We start from the raw sequence: 26356 nt of genomic DNA on the forward strand, positions 1-26356 counted from the left end.
ACTGAGCGCCGAGGGGCAGGGAGCCCGGCTCGCACAGTTACTGCCGCATCCCCACACGCTGCTACGTGAAGAGTGTGACCCAGCACGCGCCCCCGCGGACTCGCTCAATCTACTGTGTAAATGTAATCTCTGCTCCTCACTCCAGTGAACGTGAGTCGCAGTGAGAAGGCACAGAGTCCAGGCACGACTTGGACGTCGACCAGGTGAATTTAAAGAACATGCGCACAGACCTCTTGTTCAGGCAGGTTTTCCGCAATTTCCCCTTCATCGACTACTTCGCCTCGTTCTTCCTTCTCCCGCTTTATCTTCTGAATTCTCTCCCTCTTCACATTGCCTGCACTCACCAGCACGCTCTTCAGCGCTCGGAGACCAAAGTCGTAGTGACTTTGAGACGAGAGCTGCTCGTCACACAGCCTAGCAGAGAAAGCGTTTTCTTAGGGTTAGGGCTTCAGGCCACAACAGCGTCTGCTGTCAAGAAAGGGGAGCAGCCTGTGAAAAATGTGCCACAATCACAGAGAGACGTTCAACGGGCACATTCAACTGTGGTAGAAACTGATGCTGGTGGCGGAGGCACTCACTTGAAGAACGGGACGATTTTGTTGGCGAGGACTTCGGCAGTGCGGAAGCCCTGTGAGTACAGCATGACCTGGGCGATCAGCTGCCGGTCGGGTTTGGTCATGGCCAAGCTCCGGAACAGCTTCTTCAGGTTGTCTGGAAGGTTCGACCTGCCCGCGTAGCCGGGGTTCATGGTGATGAAGATGGCCATGTCTGGGCTCACCTTGACTTGTTTGTTCAGCAGCTCACAGGTAATGGGGGCAGCGGCTAAAATCGGATGAAGGCGTTAGGACTCATGATGTGCAAACACCTATTTTAAAAATCTTCCTAAAATCACCCAGCACCCATTTCTCTGCTGGCCTCGCAGCCCGGAGCCCAGAGCTGCAGGGGAGCGGCGTGGTGGCCTTTTCGTAGGCACTCACCGGGCACGGCCACCCTCACCTACACGCAAGTGTCTGATTATGTAATAGATGACGTCAGCAGGGGCAGGAAACCCACTATCTGGTGGTGCCGTATTGTGTCACAGGTTCAATGCAAGACTACAAATGGAGTCAGTCCAATGACTCTTGCAGAAATGAAAAATCAGAAATGAAAAATCTGTTGCAGAAATGAAAAATCAATGCTGTGACACAACTGACAGGCTTAGATCACGAAAATTAGCCTTTCCTAGGATCATTAAAAAGCCATAATTCCAAGTCATTTGGGGATAGTGTTTCTCCATAAGAGAATACGGAGCACACAGGTATTGTTTTGGTTGATACTCCTTTTGTTTTATTTAGGTCTGGCAAATTGGCAGACAAATTACTATTATTACGGAATAAAAGGAAATGTTAAAAGTTAAAGTGCACATAAATTATCCAATACCGATCCATTGATGGGGTCCCTTCCTCCAGCACCCCACCTGCTTCCACCTCACGCCTGTCATGACCGAGGGCTCATTCCCAGAGCTGCATGGAAGAGCACTGGCCAAACAGGTGGCGAGGAAGGCTGGCTTTTAGGGGAGGAGGTGGGGAGCACCGAGGGCCCCCATCGGCCCAACCCTCATTTTGGGGCAGGTGCTGTGGGGGGAGAGGGGGTACACATAGGACTCTGGACTGCCCAGAAGGACTGCTCTGGGGTGAGGAGGACAAAATGCCTGGGGGTCCCTTGCATCTGCACTCAGGATCACCATCCTGCCTGCAACAGTCAGCCCCAGGAGCTAAATGACCTGCTCACTCATTTCTAACCGAGAGGTGGCCATAGTGCCCCGTGGGATTTTCCTCCGCCCCCCGAGCAGCCGCTGGAGCAGAGGAATCTTACCCCTGTCGAGGCTGGGGTTGGAGTGCTCGCGCAGCGCCTCCTGGATGCACTGCACCTGCTGGGACACGGCCGACAGCATCCGCTCCTCCAGCCGGTTGAACTCATCAAAGCAGCCCCACGCGCCCACTTGGCAAAGGCCCACGAAGATCCGCCCCATCGCCTGAGATGGACAGAGAGGAGCTAAAGCCATCTGCCTCAGCACTGACTTCACAGGGCTCCAATCCTGGCTCGGGCCGTCTGTCTGTCTGCCCTTGGGCAAGTCTCTACTTGGAACTGACATCTGCTCATCTCTGAAGTGAGCATAATACCAGCCCCCACCCAGGTGGCTGTGAAGGTGAAATTAGATTCACAGGTGAGGCGAGGCCACGCCTACACACAGCAAGTGCTTCACGAACAAGTGACTTAGCTATAGATGCAGCGCATCATACTTTTCCTCCTGTGCCCCAAATCTAATGACAAAGCTGTTACTTTCATTCTATCACTTTTGCTGATTAAAAAAATCTTTTCCATTAACATCTGTTTATTGCCACGTGCAGGCACTCAGCATTTCTTTCACAAACTGTCCTTTAAGAAAAACGATGTTACACTAGAGAGGTCAGTGAGAACATGAAGCTCAAGTCAAGGCCAAGCACTTATGTTGGACACTGCGCACACTTCCAAACAACACTGGTCCCTGGAGGATCAGGCCATGCTGCGACCAGGCCAGCAGCTTGTAGAGGGGTACATGCTCACTGTTCCCCACCTGACCCTCTCAGACTGTGAGATCTGGGGTGGATCTCACAGAGCTCCTCACCTGGAAATCAAAGGTTTCATCACAGTTGAAAACTAGAACAAAGCGTCCCAGCTGATGGCCAAGGGCTTTGACAGACTCGGTCTTCCCAGTCCCAGCGGGCCCTGTCACACGAAGATAAGTCAGTCAGTGCCCAAGTCTAGCACTCAGCTGGGAAGATAGCTGTAGCTGTACTGTAAAAGGCAATTCATTTAAAAAAACCAACACAGATGTCATAAATGCAAACAAATGTCAAATTCTTAAAATGCAGTAGGCATGTAGTTAAGAAATATAGTATTAAATACTTTACTTAATCCCCGAGAAGTAAATCTGCTGTCAGACTGCACCTGTCCAGGTTTGCGGTATAACTCACCGAAGGGGGACCCGCCCAGCCTAGCCTCCAGAGCCTGTGTCATGGTCAAGTAGCAACGGTCGGTGAGGGGAGTCTGCACCAGCTTGTCCTGCACACCCAGGTACTCAAAGCCATAGTTGAACTTGGCATTCGCCATCTGGATGGACAACTGCTGCAACACATCCGTCTGCTTCGGGTCGAAGTAAAACCGCATCTGGCTGAGCCACTCAAACGACTTGCTGTTGTCGATCTTGCTTCTGATCAAGGACCTTGTCACGTCTCTCTGGTGAACCAGCTCTGTAATCTGAAGAAAGTCCCCATGAGAGTTTACCACAAACTCCAGCATTGCAGTGCTTTCAGTGGGTTTGTGGATTATTAGACCTCAATGGAGAGCCCGGGTTTTCTTAACTGCACTTCAGGTGGCAAATTCATTTAGAAATGCTGTTTGTGCAGTGCAATTAATTAGCCTCAAGAGCTGCAGCAAACCCAAAACCACCTTACTAAGTAAAAGCTGCAACAAACGTAAAACGTGATGGGAGAACAGCTGGCTGTCCAAACAGGCTCTGTGCAGGGAGCGCAAAGCCCAGTCCAGGTGCTGTGGCTCGGGGCCGGGCCGAGCTCCCGCCCCTTTGGGAAGGTGATGAGGAGTGAAAGGTCCTGATCACGGTTGCCACTCCCTTCTTACCAGGATGTCGCCTAACTTCTATATTGCACCAAGATTATCTTTCAACAGGAACAGAGCCAAATACCCACCCCAGGGCCTATCCACACCGTCTACTTTTCTTTCTTAACATCAATGAGAATACTTCTCAAGGGTGATTTCACCGCTGAGCTGAAGGCACAAGAGCCTACAGAGAGGAATGAGTTGGGCACGGGACTCACCAAGTGCTCCAGCTTCCGCCTCCGGAGCGTGGGCTGTTCCATGAGGACCGAGTCGGCCAGCACGTTGAGCGTGACCTCCACGTTGCTGAGCACGGAGTGCAAGGGCGCCGCATCGCCGCTTCCCCCGATGCTGCTCAGCGCCGTCTCCACGTTTTCAGACCAGGCTATCTGGGCTGACAAGACCACAAGCTGGGCCTGGAAGACACGAGACCCAAAAGGGTCACTGCACAGGTCAGCAGTGCCTTTCTCGTTAGCCCTCCCCACTTCCTTCTACGTTACCTGGTATTTGTCAATCCAAGTGATGTAGGTGTTTGGGTCAATTGAAGTTGCTTTACCAAAAATTTCAACTTCCGTAACAGCCTCAGCCAGAAGCTTAGCCAGCGTGACTCTCATCTCCTTTTCTACCAGCGTGAGCCATTCATTGATTTTGGGATGCTCAGTAATCGACACGGGAGTTTTAAACATAACCTGAAATAAGTGAAATTTAAGAACTAAGATATACAAAAATGGGGGAGAAGTTTTCAAGGTTACAAACATAATTTAACTACCTCCTCTCCTTCACGGGATGAAATGCCCAAGACGACAGAGTTATCCTCGTTCAGAATGATGCTCGAAACTCCAGCAAACATTTTCTTAAAGTGTTTCTGTAATTTAGCTACATTCTTGCTGTTTCCAATGATTTCAAGCAAATCTTCATCGCCCACAAAATAGAACCTAGATTTAAAACAGCATTCCAATTGCTAAAATGTTCCATGAACACAAATAGGGTGAACCAGGCCAAACTTCAACTTGTGGGAAGGCAGAGTGGATGGGACGGTGGAGGACAATTCCCAACTGGATTCACATCACATCCAGGTTTCTTCCAGCACCAGCAAGACATACACAGTTATTAACCAGACATCAACGAGGAAGCCAGTCAATTTCACGTCATTCACCTTACTTCATGAATTCATTTTTAAAACCTGAGCCACTCAGTGTGATTTACACTAAGCAAACTGTGATTTACGCTAAGCAAACTATCCAAAAAGGAAAAGATGCCACTTAGAAAATAATCAAAGCTAAACTTTTAAGATGCAAGTTGCCTGGGAGGGTGGATGAGATTTTAAATGAAGCTTAATAAACAAATCCAGATAGAAAACGAAGGATTATCTGTTAGAATCAGAAATCAGTGCATGAAAAGGAAACGGTACTCATTATGTGGATTATGTGTAACAAGACCCTTGCTGTCAAAAGGAACCACCACACAGGCCCAGAAGGGAGAGAGGAGGCCTGGAAGATAGCACAACTGAAAAGGAAGGGAAGAGACGTCATCTCAGTGCAGCTCAAAACAACTCTTGGGGTGGACAGTTAGCTCAGTTGGCTAGAGCACGGTGCTCTTAACAACAAGGTTGCCGGTTCGATCCCCACATGGGCCACTGTGAGCTGCGCCCTCCACAACTAGGTTGAAACAACTACTGGACTTGGAGCTGATGGGTCCTAGGAAAACACACCTAAAATTTAAAAAACAACAACAAAAAAACAACTCTCACCTGGGGAAAGATGACCGCTCCCTTTCCAGGTATTCTCCCAGGGCTTTCTGGATCTTTCCTAGCAGATCTGCCAATCTCTCCAGAGACCTCTGCACGCCCTGAATGTTGAGAACATCCATAACAAGGGGAGACTTGGAGACTTTCTTCATCAGCGCCAAAAACTCTGTGCTGATACTAGAAATCAAATCAAAGCCGAGGTCAGCCTCGTGGGAGAAGGGCACCCGCCCATCTCTCCGTCAGCTCCTTGGCCCCTGGCTAGCCCACCTCTGGAACCGCTGGGTTTCCACGGGCAGCAGGTGCTTGATGTCCGCACTGCCTGTAAAGATGCCTTCCAGGTAGACCCAGCGTCTCTGCACGTCGATCCACACGTCAAACAGAGCCATGATGCGATTCAGCTTGTCTTCCCAGCTGAGGGCGTCCTCCTCGAAAACCTAGTGCGCAGACGGGAGGAAGAGTCCAACTGCTAAGCGTTCCCTCCAGAACAGATAGGCCAAAGCTCACGCCAAATGCACACTAAGAGCCTGGCAAGTTACTTGGCTCACGTATTAAGTAACGGGCTCTGGTGACTGTCAGTCAGAAGGTACTACAGTGACAGTGGCGGGGACGCTCTGATCAGGGAGGGAAGGCTTCCCCCACCGGTACCTTGTAATAGGGCGAGAGCTTCATGGCAGACACACTGTTGATGTGCTCTTTGACCTTGTTGAAGAGGTCGTCCCAGCCACGAATCAGGCGACACTTGTTCTGATAGTTCACCAGGTCTAATTCGTAAGTATTCCACACTTCTCTTATCTGGATGGAAACCAGAGAGAGGGCGTTCACAGGCCGCTCAGGCAACACATGTTGTGGGGACAAAAAGCAGCACCGCCGGCTCCATACTTGCAGCTTAGATCAACGGCACAGCCTGCGACGCGACCTGAAAGTGGCCGTCAGTCCTGTCATTTTTTTACCTGCTTCAGGAACTCCTCCAGGGCCATCTCCCCCTGTGCCACGAGCAGCACATCCTTGACCACAGCTTCATTCTTCTGCAAGTCCACGTCCCAGATCTGGCCCAGGGTCAGCTCCGAGACCACCCAGTTCACGTGCAGCCTCTTCATCAGCTGTTTCCAGTGGCGGTCTTTCAGGGCTTCGGATTTCAGCTCGATCACCAGCATGTTGATCTGTGGGGAGAGGAAGCAGGTCAGGGGGCAGGTGCGTTTCTATGGATACCACAACTGCAGCACCTCGTCACCTACCTTCAGGTAACCTTTCAGAAGCCTCTGGACAAACTCATAGGATGCGTACTGCCGTAATCGTGCGGGGAAGTTTTTCAGCTGGTTCAAGAGGCCGTCTAAATTTTGTCGAAGCTGTCAAGAGAGACACAAGACAATACTGAGTTGGCCAACATTCTTTTAAAAGTTTTTTAAGAAGATTTCAAAAGAAATTTTACGTTAGGCTGGATGTAATAATGTAAACGACATGCAGGACCGTATGTGAGAGTCTGTGAACTCACAACACCGTTCCTGGTTTGCAGTTTCTAAGGACAGTCTGTATCTTAACACACGAGGGCACTACGAACACCACCGTAACGGGACACACCTTCCGGGGCTGCACTGACACCCACGGCTGCTCCTTCATCTGATCAATCTGCTCCCAGACCTTAGAAAGTTCTGACCAAACGCCTTTGAGGTCCTGCAGCTCTTCTAAGGCCACCTGCGGTTAAGAACAGCAAGCACTTCAACTTTGGAAACAGAAGCCATGTCCGAGTCTGGCAGGGCCCAGGTCACGCAGAGTCAGGCACAGAGCCACGCGCCCGCCCCCACTTGCACCCCGCCGCACGGCGGTCCACACCTGGACGCGCTCCTCACTGCCGCTGAGCAGCCCCGTGTCCGTCAGCTCCAGCGCCTCCTTGGCCTTCGCGCACTTCTCCCGGTCGTCCTTCAGCCTGCCGAACTTTCCTTCATATATGGTGAGAGCCTGAAGCGCCTCCTCCGGGCGGAGATTGCCCTGAAAGCAGTCAAAGCACAGAACGCTGCACCCGGGTCTCAGGACAGTGCACACTGGCTGGGAAATGGAGCCGGGAGCCTGCTGGGAGTCCATGAACACGCCCACGTACATACACATTCAACAAGAGAGACTCTTCTGATTGTGTACATTACTGAGTGTAACCCTTCCATTTGACATAAGTAAAAAAATACAAGAAAGGTGGGACACCTCTGAATTCAGTCATCATTTCACTAAGTGCCTGGGGAGATGGGAAGACGACAGACAGGACAGACGTTCACTCCCGATCTGCGGGGACCTGCAGTTGAGGGCTGCCAGCCACACCCTCCCTGACACAGAGTTCTTATATCAGTCACTAAGAGTGAGAAACAAAGCCCTGCCATCATGGAGAAGGCCTGTACTTCAGCATTAACACTATGTCCATCTCTCTTTTCCACTTTACTAACTTTTGAGTATGACTATATGGACTAGCGATTAGAATTTTAACTATAGCACATTACTAGCAAGGTGAGACAGTATGAGATATTCACCAAGTTTGGGTGACCAGAATCTTGCCTACTGATCAATACTCACTCCCCTACTACAACTAGCATTCTGCACAACCCACAGCACTGGCATTAGTAAAAGCAGGGGCCTTCTTAAAACAAGGGCCCCTGATGGGGTGGCCTGATGGATCAGTTGGTTAGAGAGCGAGCTCTGAACAACAGGGTTGCTGGTTCAATTCCCACATGGGCCAGTGAGCTGCGCCCTCCACAACTAGATTGAAGGACAACAAGTTGGAGCTGATGGACCCTGAAGAAACACAGTTTCCCAATTAAAAAAAAAAAAATAGGGGGAAATATGCATGAAACTTAAAAAAAACAACAAAAAACAAGGGCCGCTGGAAACCAAGTTAAACCCAGAGAATGGCCTATGGACCCAGCAACAGACAGGGCTGAGGGCAGGACAAGCCCTAACCAGTAGACAGTGGGAGGCCAAATCTCCCACCAGGTCTGGTGGAAAACCCACATCCCCAAACTACAAAACCAGGTTAACACTCACAAAAATTTAACATCCTTCTCCCTTTCTTGACTATGTTTACATTTGTCTAAATAAAGATTTGAAGTGCACCCCCGTAACCAAGTATCTATCCCCAGTAACCAGGTCCACCCCAGTAACCAGGTATCTATCCCCAGTAACCAGGTCTCTATCCCTAGTAACCAGGTATCTATCCCCAGTAACCAGGTCCACCCCCGTAACCAGGTATCTATCCCCAGTAACCAGGTCCACCCCCGTAACCAGGTATCTATCCCCAGTAACCAGGTCCACCCCCGTAACCAGGTATCTATCCCCAGTAACCAGGTCCACCCCCGTAACCAGGTATCTATCCCCAGTAACCAGGTCCACCCCCGTAACCAGGTATCTATCCCCAGTAACCAGGTCCGCCCCCGTAACCAGGAATCTATCTCCAGTAACCAGGTCCACCCCCGTAACCAGGTATCTATCCCCAGTAACCAGGTCCACCCCCGTAACCAGGTATCTATCTCCAGTAACCAGGTCCACCCCCGTAACCAGGTATCTATCCCCAGTAACCAGGTCTCTATCCCTAGTAACCAGGTATCTATCCCCAGTAACCAGGTCCACCCCCGTAACCAGGTCCACCCCCGTAACCAGGTATCTATCCCCAGTAACCAGGTCCACCCCCGTAACCAGGTATCTATCCCCAGTAACCAGGTCCGCCCCCGTAACCAGGTATCTATCCCCCGTAACCAGGTCCGCCCCCGTAACCAGGTATCTATCCCCCGTAACCAGGTAAGCTGTTACCTGCTTGCCCGAATCTCGGACTTGCTGTCCCCTCTACCCGCCCCCCACCTCCACAGCTCCGCTTAAACGTCACTGTCCCTGACACAGCAGTAAGTACATTACTAACACCCCTTCCACTGGGCCCTCACCCTTCCCCCAAGGCACATAGCACCATGATTTAAAACACAAGTTTTCCTCGTCCATGTTTTATTATCGGTCTCTCCCACTGGAGCGTAACTCCATGAAGTGGGGCTCCTGTCTTTTTTGTTCACTGCTATATCTCCATTGCCTAGAACAGCAGGAGCTTGGTAAATACTGGAATGAACCCAGAGAACCGGATGTGGTAGGTTCTGGGCACATGTTTAATTAACAGTAATGACAGAGAACCTGTCCCCCGACAGAGCAGCAGCAGTGGGGCTCAGTCTGCGTCCACGAGAGTAATCCCCATTTTTGCATATGCCTCAGTAAGAGGACGACTTCAGAACAGAAAACCTTTACTCTGCAAACCATCTACCGTCTTAGGGGACTCTCATGAGAGTTCTGGGTAAACAGACGTCTAAGTTGGCAGTCCCATTTTCAAATGCATGCTCTGTAAGTTCTTTCTAATTATAAAGTCTTCGTTATTCGAAAGCTAAGCCACGGCATGGCGGCCGAGACTCACCGTGACGGGCTTGGTTTTCTCCCAGTCGGTCAGCAGGTCGGTGGTGCGGCTTTCCACGGCCCGGTCCTCCTGCACAATCTTCAGCTGCAGGTTTGCCACCTGCTGCTGAATGGCAGAGTCCTTCCGCCGCATGATGTCGTTGAAGGCCCCCCACTCTCCCTCGATATTGTCAATGTAGAGCCAGGAGGGCGGGAACTGGAACCTTTGCTTTTCCAGCAAGCGCTGACCATTGCGGTAGAGCTTTGAGAGTTAAAAAAGAAACATACTTTTGTTCTTCTGTAACAACAGAAATTGCTGTCAGTGTCCCATGAAACACTGGCTACCGAATACAGAATATCAATACACCTCCCTTGTCCAGAAACCTCCTGTCCCGAGCGCTGTGGTCAGAGGCAGCGTGCTGAGAGCCGGCCGGCCAGGCCTCACTGCTCTAGTTGCATCCAGAAGGCTCTGGAGGGGAGCTATGCACACCACAGCTGTACTTTGCCCCCCACCGCAAACAGCAAAAAGGAAATCTAAGTCTGATAACTTCAAGATCCATAACTAAAGTGAAAGATCTTAAAAGATAAAAGCAGTGGTCCTCAGACCCTGGTGTGCGTAGGGAGAACCTGCAGAGCTGATAGAACATGGCCACCCAGGACGTCAGCCCCTGCCCTTGAACGAGCACGTCGACCAGGTGGTTACAAGAGGTGAACTGTGGGCGGTGCCTACAGGGGGGACAGCGAGAATTGTCACTGTTCCTAGAGCTCACCTCAACCTGTTTCTCAAACTGCTTGATCTTGCGTTTCAAAGACTGCACATAGGTGATGAAGGTGACGGCGTCCGAGGTGCTGGCCGTGTCCACCGAGTGCTGCTCCAGCTCCTGGCGAGACTGTCCAGAGAGAGCACGGAAAGAGGTTCAGCTTGGAGCCGAGGTTTGTCAGCAGCCTCGTTATGCTGCCGAAACCCTGCCTCTCCTCACCTTGGAGATCTGGGAATGGAATTCGGTCATGTTCGAGCCGAGCATCTGCCCAAATTTGCTGAGAACCTCCTTATGCCAAGAGTCATACTTCAAATTCACCTTCGATTGCACCTGCAAGTGAGTGAGCACAAGGCAACAGAGGGTCACTTTTGTCCTGCAGGCTGTTTCCACTTCAACTTCCCGAGCTCGACACCTCTCCTAAGACCGCAGAGCTCACCTTGCCGTAATCTATGACGACTGGCCCAAACTCTTTCTTGGTTTCCGCGTTGTCGAAAGTCCCTCTGGCCTTCCTTATCTGAACCAAGAGAGCTTGCCATTTGTTGAGATCTTCCCCGAGTCTGTTATAGATGTTTTCGGCTTGCATGTCCCATAGGCACTGATACTGAAGCCAAACCTGCAGAGGAAGAAAACAGTCAAACAACAGAGTTTGACTTTCGTTTCTATAGAATATTTATACAGTCATAGTCTGTTTAAAAAGTTCATGTTCATTGATCATTAGAAAAATTCTCACTTGAAATTCTGAGAATTACCGTATCAAAAAAAGAATGCAATTTACAATTTCCCAAAATGATCGTGAATAGCCCAGATTTGTCCTACGGTTCACTTTGCTTTCAAGTAGCAATTATCCAGTGACACCTATTACATACAGTCAAGACCTTTTAGTTCCATATCCATTGTGTCTCACATACGCTACCCGGCGTGCTGAGGGAAACGAGGGCCTCTCACCTTGACGTACTGCTCGACTTCAGTTACAATGCCCATCACTGCAGAATAGGACTCCTCCAGGGCCACGGGGCCGTCCGGCATCCGTGTCAGAGCGTTCCGATAGAACTTCTCTTCTTCAGTCAATTCGTAATGCACGCCCACCTAACCAAGCAAAGCCAGAGATGAACGTGAGTGGTGTGCACACAGGTGGTAATCTGAGTCACCACCCACTTATTAAAATGAACTGAAAGAACAGTCCCCAATAAAAATGGCGCGTAAGGGATAACACCCTCTTACCCCATCACAAGTAACCAGAGGCCTACTTAGATTTAACTCATCAAGTCAACCACAAGCTAGAAGATGTGGCTTCCCCCTCGGCACATGCTCACGCCCAGCCTAAGGAGCAGAGCAAGGCGCCCAGAGCGGACCTTGGAGGCCTGAACCACTAATCTGAGAGGTGATGTCTGAGAACGTGACATACCATGGCCAAAGACTTACACCAACCCGGATGATGGAACCCACGACAATCATTTGCTTCAACAATCTGACTGCCTGTTATGTGCCAGGCACTGTTGTAGGAACAATAAACAGACAAGACAAAAATCTCTGTTCATTATACTACAAGGCTACAGTAATCAAAACAGCATGATACTGGCATAAAAACAGACACATAGATCAATGGAACAGAATAGAGAGTCCAGAAATAAATCCACGCCTATATGGCCATTTAATCTACGACAATGGAAGCAAGAATGTACGATGGAGTAATGACAGTCTATTCAATAAATGGTGCTGGGAAACCTGGACAGACACATGCAAAAAAATGAAGTTGGACCACCTCCTTACACCATATACAAAAATAAATTCAAAATGGCTTAAAGACTTAAATGTAAGGTCTGAAACCATAAAATACCTAGAAGAAAACATAGGAAGAAACTTCTCAGACATTACCCGGAGTAAGATTTTTACTGATATACACCCTTGCGCGAGGGAACTAAGAGAAAGAATAAACATGTGGGATTATATCAAACTAAAAAGTTTTTTCACAGCAAAGGAAACCATCAATAAAACAAGAAGGGATCCTACTGAATGGGAAAAGATATTTGCCAGTGATATATCTGATAAGGGATTAATATCACAAATCTATGGAAAACTTACTCAACCCAACTCCAAAAAAACAAACGATCCAATTAAAAAATGGGCAGAGGACTTGAAGAGACATTTTTCTGAAAAGGACATACAGATGGCAAACAGACATATGAAGAAATGCTCAACCTCACTAACCATCAGAGAAATGCAAATAAAAACCACAATGAGATACCACCTCACCCCAGTCAGAATGGCTATCATCAATAAATCAACAAACAACAAGTGCTGGCGCGGATGTGGAGAAAAGGGAACGCTTGTGCACTGTTGGTGGGATTGCAGACTGGTGCAGCCGCTATGGAAAACAGTATGGAGGTATCTCAAAATTCTGAAAATGGAACTACCCTATGATCCAGTAATTCCATTCCTAGGTATCTATCCGGAGAAATCCAGAACTTCAATTCAAAAATCTCTATGCACTCCTATGTTTATTGCAGCACTATACACAATAGCTAAGACATGGAAACAACCAAAATGCCCATCGGTAGATGACTGGATTAAGAAACTCTGGTACATTTATACAATGGAGTATTATGCAGCCATAAGGAAGAAAGAAATCTTACCATTTGCAACAACATGGATGGATCTAGAGAACATTATGTTAAGTGAAATAAGTCAGACAGAGAAAGATAAGTACCATATGATCTCACTTATTTGCTGATTCTAAAGAAAAGAATAAGTGAATGAACTAATCAGAAACAGTTTGGGAGACAATGAGGAAAAACTGAGGGTTGCTAGATGGGCGGGGGGGGGGGGGGGGTGGGGGGAAGGGTGAGGGGATTGGAGGGCAGTCGGTGACCACAGGATGGCCACGGGGTTTGAAAATTAATCTGGGGAACGTAATTTGGTGGTTACCAGAGCGTAAGGGGGTTGGGGGGTGGGGGATGAGGGTGAGGGGCATCAAATGTACGGTGATGGAAGGGGAACTGACTCTGGGTGGTGAACACACAGTGTGATTTATGGATGATGTGATACAGAATTGCACAACTGAAATCTATGTAATTCTACTAACAATTGTCACCCCAATAAATTAAAAAAAAAAAAAAAAAAAAAAAAAAAAAAAAATCTCTGTTCACACTGACTTATGTTTTACGGGAGGAGAGAGACAATTAAGGGAAATGCACAATATACAGAAAAAGTACTATGGAGAAAAAGCAGCAAAGAGGGGGGCAGGGAGTAAAGGGTCGGGGGGGGCTATATTTTAAATGGGGAAGTCAGGGAAGGCCTCACTGAGGTGACATTTGAGCAGAGCCAGGACAAGGGAGGGAGGGAGTCTATGAGTATTTGCCACCAGGGATTCTGAGAGGAGCTCAGTAAGTGCAAAGGCCCAAGGACAAGAGTCTGCCTGGCACGTGTGAGGATGAGAAGAGTCCAGGGTGGCCGGAGCCAACGAGGGAGAAGCAAGAGCTGAATTTAGAGATGCAAGAAGCAGGCTACGACGTGGGGCCCAGCAAGCCAGTACCAGGCTCTGAAAAGAGCGCTGCCAGGATCAACATGCTACTAAGACTTACTCTGGCTGCTGTGTTGAAAATAGATTTTTGGGGGCGAGGCAGACACAGAGAGACCCATCAAGAGGAAATTCTAATAATCCAAGTGAGGGATGATGGTACCTTAGCAGTGAATGTGGTAAGAAGTAAATTACGGTGAATTTTGAAAGTAGAGACAATGGACGTCAAGGATGACACCACGATTTTTGGCCCAAGTGGGTTGAAAGGATGGGAAAGAAAAGACCAGGAAGGAACAAACTTGAGGGCGGGGGGTTGGGGAGACACCTTCACTTTGACATGTCTCTCAGATGGTCATGTGGAGATGCCAAGGAGGCACCTGTAGACAGGTATGGAGTTCAGGGTCAAGGCCAGGCTGGAGATGTGAACAGGAGTTGTTGGCACACAGCTGGCATTGAAAGTCGACAGGCTGGATGAGACACAGTGCTCGGGGGTGGAGAGGGCACTGAATATTTAGAGGTGGGGAGGAGGGAGAGCCAGAGAAGCAGCAGTAAAGGAGACCCGCCAGTGGGGTGGGAGAAAACCAGGGAAGCTGAGCAAAAACAGTGTATCGAGGAGCGGTGAGCGCACACCCTGTGGGATCTGTCGCTAACAGTTCTCCAGGACTAAGGAGCCACACACCAGCAGCGGGGAGCCCCGGTGACACTGAGCAGACAATGCTGGCGGAGCAGTGGGCACACGCCTGAGGGGCAGGGGCTGGAGCAGCTGTCTGCTACCAAGAGGAGCAGTGAAATCACATGGCTACAGGGGGACAGGGTCAAGTTTATTCGCTGACACGAAGAGTCAGAAGAGAGGGAAGAACTGAGAGACAGAATGAGGGAGATGGGGTGAGTGCACAAGCAGAGGGGCTGGCTTTAGTTCGTTACATGTGGAGATGAACGAGAGAACAATGCAGAGAAACTCGGCAGCGAGTTCAGGGCAGGACAGATATGACCAGAAACGTCCTGAGGCTGGCATAGACTCCTCAAGGGGCAGGAACCACTCACAGCTCCGTTCCGATTAGCCGGACACTCCAAGTTCTGGGCCAAGCACTGCGAGACTGCAAGCCCCGTACGGGCAGATGCTACCTCAGAAAAATCTGAAAGGAGCTGAGATTATGCTCCAAGCAGAGAGATGCGCTTCCTAACAGGATCGCTATTCTTTAGAAGAGCCTGTTAAAGCAGAGGCTGTGGAATCGTTTATTTAAAAACCACTGGTCCTGTTTAAAAGTAATGTTCCCTAGAACATTCACGCAGAACGGTCTTGAGTTTTCTTTTGCTCTAGAAGTAAGTACACTAATAGAATATATTATATATGGAATCTGCTTTTAAAAAATACAGTGGGGGAGGCATGGAGGGGAATAAAAACGGCCGGCAGAGGTGTGGTCACGGAGCCCGGGGGCGAGGGGGACAGCAGGCTCACCTGGTACCTCTGACTCTGGATCCTGGGGAGAGACAGCACAATCATCTTCCAGGCAAACATCTCCTGATACAGCTTGTACCTGCATTCTTCAATTGGCGGATTCAAATAGATGACCTGATTGGTTATTCTGAGCTCATGAACGACATTCTGCAAAGAAGGGTGCAAAAGAAGGTTGCATGTCTTAGTCAGCAATCTGTTTCAACAAAACGGGTTGGATGCATAACACTTTTTAAACTATGAAATGACTTCAATCTGAAGCACAAGGTCTGTCACCTCTGTGTACAATGTCATGTTTGTGGTCTATGGCCCACCCCGAGGGATGAGAAGTCAGAGGGCAGGCACTACTTAGGTCTCTCTCTCGTGTCTCTGTGCCTGGTGCTCAATAAGGCACCATCGGATCTGATGTGCATGATTCTGACACAATGACCAAGAGCCCCGAGAGCCCCGTGCCTCTGATGCAGTGACAGGAGGCTGCACTGGCTGTCACACACGTGCCGCACATGGCAGGGCCACCTGCCAGTGCTTTATGCCAATCAGGGATTCCCACCCAGTCTCCACAGATCATACCACTCAGATACTCACCCCCTTGCTTTCCTGCATCTCAGTATTTTACAAAGAATGGTCTGGGGATAGATATCTAATATTCAAAGTGAAAATATTTTTCAAGCATTAAGAGAAAATAAGAAGGTAAAGTCTGAGTAGGGGAAAAAAGCTGAACATTTCTCCCAGATCAAAGTCCACGGGCAGTTCTGTGAGACCTGTCTATCGATAAATGTAACACAAACACTGTCAACTACACACCACTCTGCAGGGCTTACTGACTTACTGCAATGTGGGCATATTTAAAACCACCGCTCACATCAGGAGGCAGGGTCTCCTTGCAGTTTGAATAGAATTTTCTAGAAAGCTTGCTAGACTCTGGCCGACCACTTCTTCACACGAATGGGAAACTGGTGGCTCGGAAACAAGGACTGCTGTCCAGTGTGGTGACCACCGTGACATTACTGCATTCTTTCACAAGACTCCGATTTAGATTTTCACGGAAACAGTGACATTTTGGTGTCAATTTGAAATTCTACTTGAGGCAGATTATGCTCAGTTAGCAAAATGATTTCTTGCACATAAGCTTGGGAAGCAGAGATTTTTCTTCCAGTGTAAATATATTTTTCATTTTTAAAAACTTGCTTTTGAAATAATTTTAGACTTATAGATAGGAGCTACAAAGAAAGCACAAAAAGTTGCCATATACCCGTCATCACCTTCCTCTATGGTGGTACAATTGTCAAAACAGGCAATTAGCACTGATACAGTACTAACTAAAATACAGGCTTCCGTCAGATTTCCCAGGATCTAATCCAGAATACCGCATCACGCTGCCACAACTCCTTAATCCTTTCCAATCGGTGAAGGTCCTCGCTTTTTCCTCATCTTTCTCGTGACCTTGACACCCTGGAGGAGCACTGCGCGAGGGTTTTGTAGCACGACCCTCAATCTGGATTTGTCTGATGTTTTGCTCCTGACTAGAATGAGGCCGAGAGATTTAGGGAGAAAGCCCACAGAGGTGCAGGGCCCTCCTCCTTACTCCACACACACGGCGTGGGTGCTGCTGACCTGGTCACCTGGGCAAGGTGGTGTCTGTCAGGTTTCTCCACTGTAAAGTGGCCTTTTCATGGGTACTTTTTAGGGGGAGAAGTTTACTGCCTTGCAAATGAGCTGCTGCGGGAAGGACTCACTTTGATCCTGGGCTCCCCGCCGGGCTTGTGACTGACTTGTGGTGCGTCCGTGTCCATGTCAACTTCGGCTTTATCTTCAGCGTGTCCGAGAAGCACCTGAGTCCAAGCTCTAAGACCAGCTTGCAGGCGAACACCCAATATTCTTTCAATCTGCAGAGAAAGGAACGTTGAAAAATAGTGATTCCTCCACAAGTCAACTCACAGAGCACATAAAATACAAAGCAGAGGTCTCAGGTCAAAGATAAAATTACTAACGACACCCCCTGCCCCCCGCTATTCTCAGTCTCACTTCCGTCACTTTCTCCAGGCCTCAGATACCTGCTCTCTGTTAGGCTGTCTCCACCTGTGGGCTGTCACCAAGCCTCCCAAGTGGAGACACAGTCAGATATAGGTTTAATATGATAAAAAGTTTACAAAATAAAAGCGTTTTCCTGGCAGCCTCAGAAATAAAACTAGAAAACTATAATTTAGAGATTAAATCATTTTCTTTTTTTGTTTTTTAACTGAGGTATAATTGACATTACATTACATTAGTTTCAGGTGTACAACATAATGATTCAACATTTGTATATATTGCAAAATGATCACATCTGTTACCACGCATAGTAGACACTTTCTCTCTTAATAAGTAAACAACAAAATCTTCTCTCTGATCTAAAATGAGACAAGTAAATTTCCTACGAACAGAACAGGTGTATGTCTTTGTGAAGAGTCTGCCTTGGGCCATACAACCATCCTGGAAATGCTGTGAGGGCAGCTATGAGAACAACTGGGGAAGTTCAGTGGATTCAAGAGTGGGGTTTGTTAACTTTCACTGTTAGTGTCCACTATGTGGACACACTGCAACTTAGCCATTTTAAAAGGGAAAGGAAGAGAAAACCTGTGAACCACAAACAGCTTGGAACTGACCAGTTACCACCTGTCCACTGTGTGACCTCAGGCCTAAGATATCCTTCCTGAGACTCGTCAGGGGTGTACTCTCTTACATCCACCAACAAGCCAGCCATGCGGGGCGGTTAAGTATGCGTGTGGCTGTCTGTCACACACACACACACTCTTCCCCCCTCCCCACACACGTCTAAGAGGTATTTGTCATCGAGTATTTCTTTTTCAGTTGGGTGGTGGAGAGGGCAGGGTTATCAGAGGATGCCTGGAGGGGGCCAGGAAGGACAACCTAAATTACGAGAAGAGCAGGGAGGGCCAGGCAGGAGGCTGTCACATACCCAGGAATAGAGAGAACGCTCTCTCCTCCCTCATAGCTCCCTGCCTGTCTCCAACCTGGAACAGACGTGAGTACTGCTAGTCCGACAGCTGAGCTCTGTCGTTACTAGTTAAATGAGATTTCTGAGGGGAAACTAAACCATCACTGATAACTGCTTTTCAGGGACAAACTAAAGCTCACGAAGGAGGTCCCAGCCCTATGCTGACAGGAGGACAATGCAAGGCAGCATTTGTGACAAGCCCCAGCTGACCTCCATGTCCAGCTTGTTGACCCAGATGGGCAAGTTGGAATAGGAGTGCAGGTTCAGGTCATCCACGGCTTTCTGGACTCTGTTCAGGATCTCCGAAAAAGTCTTATGATCGTACATGCACGTTTCCAAGGAACGGACTTCCAGGTCAATTTTTTCTTCAATAATCAGCAGGTCATCCACCTAAAGAAAGGTATGTTTAATATTTAAAACACCCTGTCACTCTACCCCTTAATTCTTATGTACATTCTTCTCAATTAACTAACAAATGCTCTAAGTAGAGAAGCTCTTCCATAGACAGCTAATCCTGTTTGTTGGGCTGAGAGGGAAGGGAAACTACCCCTCACTCCCTCCTGCTCCCGGGAAGGGCGACCTCTGATTGTTAAGTCAGGAGCAGGAATTAACTGTGTTTTGATCGGCACCTTCTGTCCTCGGGAGCGGCCTGTGCACCGGACGCTAGCACGCTGCTCTGTCGGCAGTGGCAGGCGCGGGGCCAGCAGGCTGACAACTGTCCAGCTGCCCTGGAGCCCAGGAGGAAGCCCAGGTCTGGGGTGGATCGACAGCAAGCGCCACGGCTGCAGACCTAGAGCCACGTTCTCCACGCAGCTTTATCCGTAACAAAGCTCTCCTCCTGTCAGACTCCGGCGCCCGTCACCTCTCCACTGGCTTCTAAATCAGGGTGTAGTTACTGAACGGCCTCCCCAAAGCCCGACCCCATCAAACAGCCCCTTCTCCGTTCAGCTCACGTGGCCTGGTGCTCCAACAGTCACACACGCCTTCTAGGGGAGAACAGCGTGTAAGTGTCTGGCTCACTCCTGGACACAGGAGATCAGCTCAGAACGCACCTTTTCTTGGAAGTTGAAGACAGTCTCTGCTAAGCGCTGCACGTATGGATCGAGTTTGTAGGACTCCCACACCAGCGCGATGCCCTCCGCGATCAGAGCCTGCACTTCCTTTTTCAAGCCGGCGACCAAAAGGGAGATGGTGTTCCGCTCCTCCACCTTCTCACAGGTCCGTTCGTAAGTGCGGACGCTCTCGATCAGCGAGATGGCAAACGGGTAGAGCTGGTTTGCCTGATGAGCCTTGTTCACAATTGCCAGTGGGACTCGGAAACCAAGCCACTTGAGGTTTCGGACTTCTTTGGAAAGTGTGATGATCTCAGGAAGGAAGTTAACCTTGAGCTTGAGGACGTTTCCAGAGCGGCCCCGAACCCGGGTGCTCTCGATGGTGAAGATGCGCCCCGAGACGCCCAGGTTCCGCTGCTGCACTTTCCGAGCCCAGTCGTCAAATATCTCCTGGGTGTTGAGTTTCATGCGGAAGCTGTCGCCATCCTGCTTCAGCTTCTGGCCCTCCACGTGGTTCTCCCAGCCCTTGCCCAGGACGTCCTCCACGCGCTTCATGTAGGCGGTCAGCTGTCTGTCGATCTGCTTCGCCCAGATGATGGAGCCCGACACGGGCGGCAGGTCGCGCACGTGGCTCATCTTACACGCCTGGCTTTGTGGGTACTGCACCTTGAACTTGTCGTGAAGAGACTCAATGTCATCTTTCACACGCTGGATGAGCTGCGTCTGGTACTCGCGGATGGCGCCGCGGATGTGAGGCCTGACGAACAGCGCGTTGAACCTGGAGAAAATCCTAAACATCTCGTTCGCATTCTTGGCGGTGCCGAGCTGATCCCGCAGGCGGGCAGTGATGCGCGTCTCCACCCTGTCAATCCTCTCGTCGTATCTCTTCATGGCCGCCTCCCAGGCCTCCGTGCCTTCTTTGGACACATCCAGCCCGTCGACCTCCTTGACATTCTCATACGCCAGGTTGACCTCCTCAATAGCATTCGCGTCAGCAGCATCAAAGAGAACCTCAGCCACTTTCATATCCTGGGGCTCGGGCACCTCTCCTTGATTCTGCTGTGCAACTGCTGTGACCTGTAAGAGAAGGATATGTAACCAGAGAGGTCACCAAGCGAAGATTCTTATTTTGTGGTCCACCCGTAGCACACGTCACACAAACTTACCAGTCAGCTACAGAGGTTTTTAACTTTTAGTCAAACATTTTGTACCCACAACTCAATAAAGCCGAATAAAACACTATAGAGTATGTTCTAACTCTGCAATGTACAAGTCTTCTGACAGTGCAGTTTCGTTGCTTAAGAAGCTAAATTAACATGTGTCAAAACCTAGGTTTTGGGTACTTCCCTTTTCAATGTCTAGTTGACAGTTAAAACTGCACTGGAAAGCTCAGTAATTCACAGGAGTGCTACGTACAAACTCAGTATCCAACATAAATAATCTTCCTTTTTGATTTTTAAAAACCTTAAATTCTAACCCATGGTACCTTAAATTCTAACCCATAAGTACACAGCAGAGGGACAGGTAAAGTGCTCTAGTAACGTAAGAAACCTCTCTTCAGTTCTACTGGAGAGGACGGGGCAAACACATGGTCTTTCCGGCAGGAAGTGCTACACTTCTACACGTGCCGCACGCCCACGCTCCCACAGTATTAGAAAGCTAGGCAGGGTATTGACCTGGGGTCCACAGATGCCCTTTAGACAGACTGGGAATTTGGGGGAAATGAAAATCATTATTCCACTAGCCCCTAACTCCAACGTAACATTGCCTCCACTCACGAACGCAGGCCACAGTCCCGGTGGTCCGCAGTGCCTGACTCTGGCACAATCAGGTCTTCCCCATCACATTCCAGTTGTACGTATCCTGAGAGCCTGTTGATGCCCGTCACTACCTCAAAATGACGGTAGCAGGCCCGTGGCTACTTTGCGTGTTCACGGAGGAGCACACGGATTACTCCATTACAATTCAAACCTGTTGCTAACTGTTCGCAAACCTATCCATTTCAGTTTATGCATTTAAAACATTCTGAAGGCTCCCGGTAATGATACTGTAACAACAAACACTGCACAAAATTTTTAAAAATGACCTTTTCAGGAACAATGGAAAGAACCAAAGGCAGCCAACCACCTGAGAAGTGTTTGCTCACAACAAGGTGAGAACACCTTGTAGCCTAGAGGTGCTGCCATTCCCGAGCTCAGGCAGGAAAACCTGCAGCTTTGCTGGGGGGAGCAGAATAGCAATGAGTTTGAAGGGGAGATTCTGGAAATGAGAGAGCCTGAGAACGGCCGAGCTAGGAAATGATATCCACACAGGGGACCCCAGGGAGCCCTGTAAGAATGAAAATCTGGGAAGACTTACAACTTGCTGTCACCCAAGAATTCTATATCTAGTGAAACTATCCTTCAAATATGAAAGTGGAATATCTTTCCTGATAAACGAAAAATGAGGGAATTTGTTGTTGCCAGCAGACCTATGGAACAAGAAATACTAACGGAATTCCTTTAGGTTGAAGGGAAAAGACACCAGACACTAACTCAGACCCACAGGAAGGAATGAAGAGAATTTGAAAATGTAAATATGTGGACAAATATAAAAGAATATATATATTATTTTTCTTCTAATTTTTCAAAAATGTGTATGACCGTTTAAAACAAAACTTACAACACTGTACTGCTGGGTTTCTAACATATACAGATGTAATATATGTGACAAGAATAGAATTATTTCCCCAGTGTACATATGACAAGCAGAAGGAAACAGAGCTATACGGGTACGAGGTTCTTGTATTCTACTGGAAGTCAGTATTGATTTTGTCATAATTAAAGATGCATAGTGTAATCCCAAGAGTAATCACTAAAAAGAAAAGTCAAAGACACACAGCTACAAGTCTAGAGAGGAACTTAAAATGATACACTAAACCTCACACAAAAGAAGGGAGCCGGAAGACAGCGAAAGAAAAAAAATGAGATGGGTGGGAAACAAACAGGAAATGGCACATCTGGATGCAACCACATCGATAATTATACTGAATGAACTGACTAAACATGCCAATAAAACACACTAAGAACATACACATATGTAGATTTATACAACTTTACTGATATAAAGGCTGTGTACCACGTGATTTAAAAAATAGAAAGAAAATATACAAAGCTCTTTAAAAAAATGATACATGAGAAGAGATACATGGCAAGAGGGGTTAAGAAACCCTAGGCTAGGAGTCAGCACGAGTCTCAAACTCTCGCGTGTAACACGTTAAAAGCCAGCCTCCATACACGTGCACGTACATTAGTACTGCACCGAGTGAAGACGTGCTGAGGATTCGTTATTACCAATTACTCAACCCTGAACAGTAGGCACCCCAATCTGTAAATGGATCTTCCTAGATGGCATGATTTCTAGATTGGACACCCCCCTAACAATTTATTACAAAACTTTCAAACCCTAGGAGGGTTGAAAGCATTACAGACTGAACACCTATACCCCTACCTAGGGTCTATATCTAACATTCAATCAATTAACATTTGCTATATATTGGCTTTATCTATATCTCTCTATCAATTCCTCTACCTACATATCTCAATCCATCTTATATTTCTGGACTAGATTTTTTAAGGGAAGAAAAGCACTGGTGAAGAAAAGAGAAACAAAGCAGGTACAATGAAAATGAGTCATTTAATTCTTTCAATAAATCTCAAACACATGCAATTATTATGCCCATTTTGCAGATGAGGAATCTGGAGAAAAGGTTAAATACTATGTCCAAGTCACATAGCTAATTAAACGGTGGAGTCACAGTTTAAAACCCAGGAAGTCTGGCTCTAGAGTCCATGAAATTTGGGGGTGGGAATAAATGTGCAGAGAACGTTAAAAGATTTGGGTTGAAACAATACAATACACAATCACTCGATCTCAAAGATGGCAGTGACAAGATGGAAATAAAGCTGAAGAAGTACTTAACAGTGCAAAATAGAAACAAGTAGTTAATTCTTGACAAAAAAGCGTGCATCATTAAAACACTGCCGGTAGGAATTTTTAGAACGGGAGTCCTACCTGTGGCCTCAGGACCCTGACGATGACAGCTCTCAGCTGTTCGTGCTGGCGTCTAAATTTTCTCATCTGGTCAAGGCGAGACTGCAGCTTCCGGTGAGCTGGGTTGATCCGCCACACCATCTTCAGGTTTTCTTCCCTTTTCCTTTTGACAATGTCTCTCAGCAACACCTGCAGTTTCTCATATTCATCATCCCAAGTCTGGAAAACTTCAAAGCATGCGACCATAACCTAGGATGTAATTTAAGAAAGCAAGCTTATTATTAGAGCATGGTTTCACCTCAACGCCCTGAGGTAAATTTCCAATATACGAAACGTACTTTTTCAAATTCTTCATACGCGACATGCATCAGTTTTCTAGTGCCTAGCACTTTGAGTAACTGAGAACTCAAGTCTCTTGAGATGGCCTCCACCAAACGCAGCGCCCTCTGAATGGGATACTTTGTGTTTCGGATCTTTCTCAGGTGGGTGAAAATTGCCACAAGTGCCTGCCTGATTTTGTCCAGCTCAGTGGCAGACAGCAAATCATTCAGAGGAAAATCTTTCATCAGAGGATTGTAGTCATTCACAGTTTCCAAAGCCTGTTTGAGACCTAGTTTAACAGAGAAACAGTTAACAGTGTTCATATAGAGCAGGGGTGTCAAAACTGTGGCCCGCGGGCCAACTGCGGTCCGCAATCCATTGTTAATTGGCCCACAGCAAATTCCCAAAATATATTTAGTTTACTTAAATAAACCAGGTGAGGCAATACGTACTTCACCTCGAGTGAGTGCCCCGGCTGTTTGTGTATTTTACCGCAGATGGCCCTTGGTAAAAAACGTTGAAAAAAGTTTTGACACCCCTGATACAGAGTAATACAAACATAATATAACGTTACATGTCAATTTCACCTCAATTAAAAAAAAAGGGTAGGGGTGACCAGATGGCTCAGCTGGTTAGAACGCGAGCTCTGAACATCAGGGGTGACAGTTCGATTCCCACATGGGCCAGTGAGCTGCGCCCTCCACAATTAGATTGAAGACAGTGAACTGCCACTGAGCTTCTGGAGGGGCGGCCGGATGGCTCAGTTGGTTAGAACGCTGAGCTCTCAACAAGGTTGCCAGTTCAATTCCCGCATGGGATGGTGGGCTGCGCCCCCTGCAACTAAGATTAAAAACGGCCACTGGACTTGGAGCTGAGCTGCACCCTCCACAACTAGATTGAAGAACAACGACTTGGAGCTGATGGGCCCTGGAGAAGCACACTGTCCCCCAATATTCCCCAATAAAATTTTGGGAAAAAAAATAGGGTAATACAAAGACATAAGGTAGTAAAAGGATATTCCATACAGACTTAATACTGGGTGAGTAAACTAAAATGTATCCTCACAATGGGACGTTTTGATGTTATAGAAGATTTAGTGACAGAAATTGTTTGATATTTGAAAACAAACCTGTGTTATTACAGGATGGTCCTAGTATGGTCTCATTTTTGCTTTTTAAAGCAAATCAGTCAACACATACACGCTAAAGGCTGTGGGTGGTATCCTCATATTTCATCTTTTTTTGCTTTCTATATTATCCACGTTTAGAAAAACTAGAATTTTATCTTCCTTAAACACACTAAAATTTAAATTATATACCCATGGCTCAAGGTAGGTGAGTGTGTGTTATGGACACAGAATCACGAAGCACCTGGGTCCCAGTCTGTTTTTTGGTTTCCTCTGACATTAGATTAAAAAAAAAAATGTATTAGGAAGGAAATAAAGGTTTCAGAGGTGTTACAAAAAAAAGTCAAGACATACTTTTCAGGCCCAGTGAATGCCCAGGTAAGGTGTGCAGTGTAATCAATGTAACAGGACACTTTCAACCCAGAACTTCCTCTAACATCTAAAACGTGGGCACCACGCCTTTTTTGGCAGGAAAGGAAAAGAACACGACAACTACTGCAGCCCTGCCTACTCATTCCAACACATCTCTGTGGGCACGGAGTGGTACAGAAATGCTAACCGTGCCAGGTCATTCCAACGTCCGTGTGCCTACTGTGTGCTAACGCATCGTCACTCATACTGTCGCCCAGGTGGGAAACTAAATTCCCCTCGCCCATTTTTCAGAGCAGGGAGGAAGGCGGAGAGCAGGGGAAGCGCAGGTTAAAGGAGGAAGAGAAAGTAAGCAGTGGCTGCTCTCCTTCCACGGCTCTGTGCACCAAGTAACTTCTGCTTAATGTAAACCATCTTCCTGCCTGGACTGGCAGAAGCACAGTGACTTCACACTAAGAAAGCACAGCCTGCTCAAGGAACCAAGGAACTAGGAACAGGAGGGAAACTCCCAAGGCTCTCTGTACTCAGGACTGGAAACTGGCTCATGTTCTCAAAACCCCTGAAGGGAAGGGAGGGGTGTGGAAAAGTCATTTCCATTACCTAGAACTGGGGGGGAAGATGAGACAGATGCAAGAGAAGAAAGGGTCAGGAAAAATGGTGAATCTGTTCATTTTTATCTAAATTATCAGTAAGATCTCAGAAAAGCCAGATTAATTACTCGACCAGATTATTAGTTCTAGTTTTCACCTGTATCAGTGTCGAAACTGACGGTGGCATGGAAACGCTTGCCATGTTTCAAGATATCCAGAGTAAGGAGAACTTCTGGGCTCTCTCGTTTCTCCTGTATGCGATATAACGCACGTTCCAAGTTCAGCCAAAAACTAATTTCCTGTAAAGCAGTTCCTGAGGCAGGATCTCGATCAAGTTTGGTCACCTT

General features: G+C 47.8%; 1 protein-coding gene across 1 annotated transcript in view; it reads right to left on the reverse strand.

The window, feature by feature from the left end:
• Positions 1-26356, reverse strand: part of DYNC1H1 (dynein cytoplasmic 1 heavy chain 1) — a 65088-nt gene that overhangs the window by 27745 nt on the left and 10987 nt on the right. Inside the window, exons 5-31 of the mRNA XM_033108116.1 lie at positions 26167-26353; positions 23942-24213; positions 23625-23852; positions 19572-20648; positions 18730-18909; positions 17258-17407; positions 15525-15671; positions 11494-11634; positions 10985-11161; positions 10768-10878; positions 10558-10677; positions 9810-10049; positions 7214-7369; positions 6962-7075; positions 6619-6729; positions 6334-6543; positions 6029-6175; positions 5651-5817; positions 5387-5560; positions 4406-4571; positions 4137-4325; positions 3858-4052; positions 2997-3279; positions 2648-2748; positions 1855-2014; positions 579-822; positions 231-414 (exon numbers count right to left, since the gene is read on the reverse strand). Of these exons, the coding sequence (XP_032964007.1) occupies positions 231-414; positions 579-822; positions 1855-2014; positions 2648-2748; positions 2997-3279; positions 3858-4052; positions 4137-4325; positions 4406-4571; positions 5387-5560; positions 5651-5817; positions 6029-6175; positions 6334-6543; positions 6619-6729; positions 6962-7075; positions 7214-7369; positions 9810-10049; positions 10558-10677; positions 10768-10878; positions 10985-11161; positions 11494-11634; positions 15525-15671; positions 17258-17407; positions 18730-18909; positions 19572-20648; positions 23625-23852; positions 23942-24213; positions 26167-26353 (5631 nt within the window). The remainder of the gene's footprint in view (positions 1-230; positions 415-578; positions 823-1854; positions 2015-2647; positions 2749-2996; positions 3280-3857; positions 4053-4136; positions 4326-4405; positions 4572-5386; positions 5561-5650; positions 5818-6028; positions 6176-6333; positions 6544-6618; positions 6730-6961; positions 7076-7213; positions 7370-9809; positions 10050-10557; positions 10678-10767; positions 10879-10984; positions 11162-11493; positions 11635-15524; positions 15672-17257; positions 17408-18729; positions 18910-19571; positions 20649-23624; positions 23853-23941; positions 24214-26166; positions 26354-26356) is intronic.

This window comes from Rhinolophus ferrumequinum, chromosome 6 (genome assembly GCF_004115265.2).
Source record: "Rhinolophus ferrumequinum isolate MPI-CBG mRhiFer1 chromosome 6, mRhiFer1_v1.p, whole genome shotgun sequence".
Classification (NCBI taxonomy): Eukaryota; Metazoa; Chordata; class Mammalia; order Chiroptera; family Rhinolophidae; genus Rhinolophus; species Rhinolophus ferrumequinum.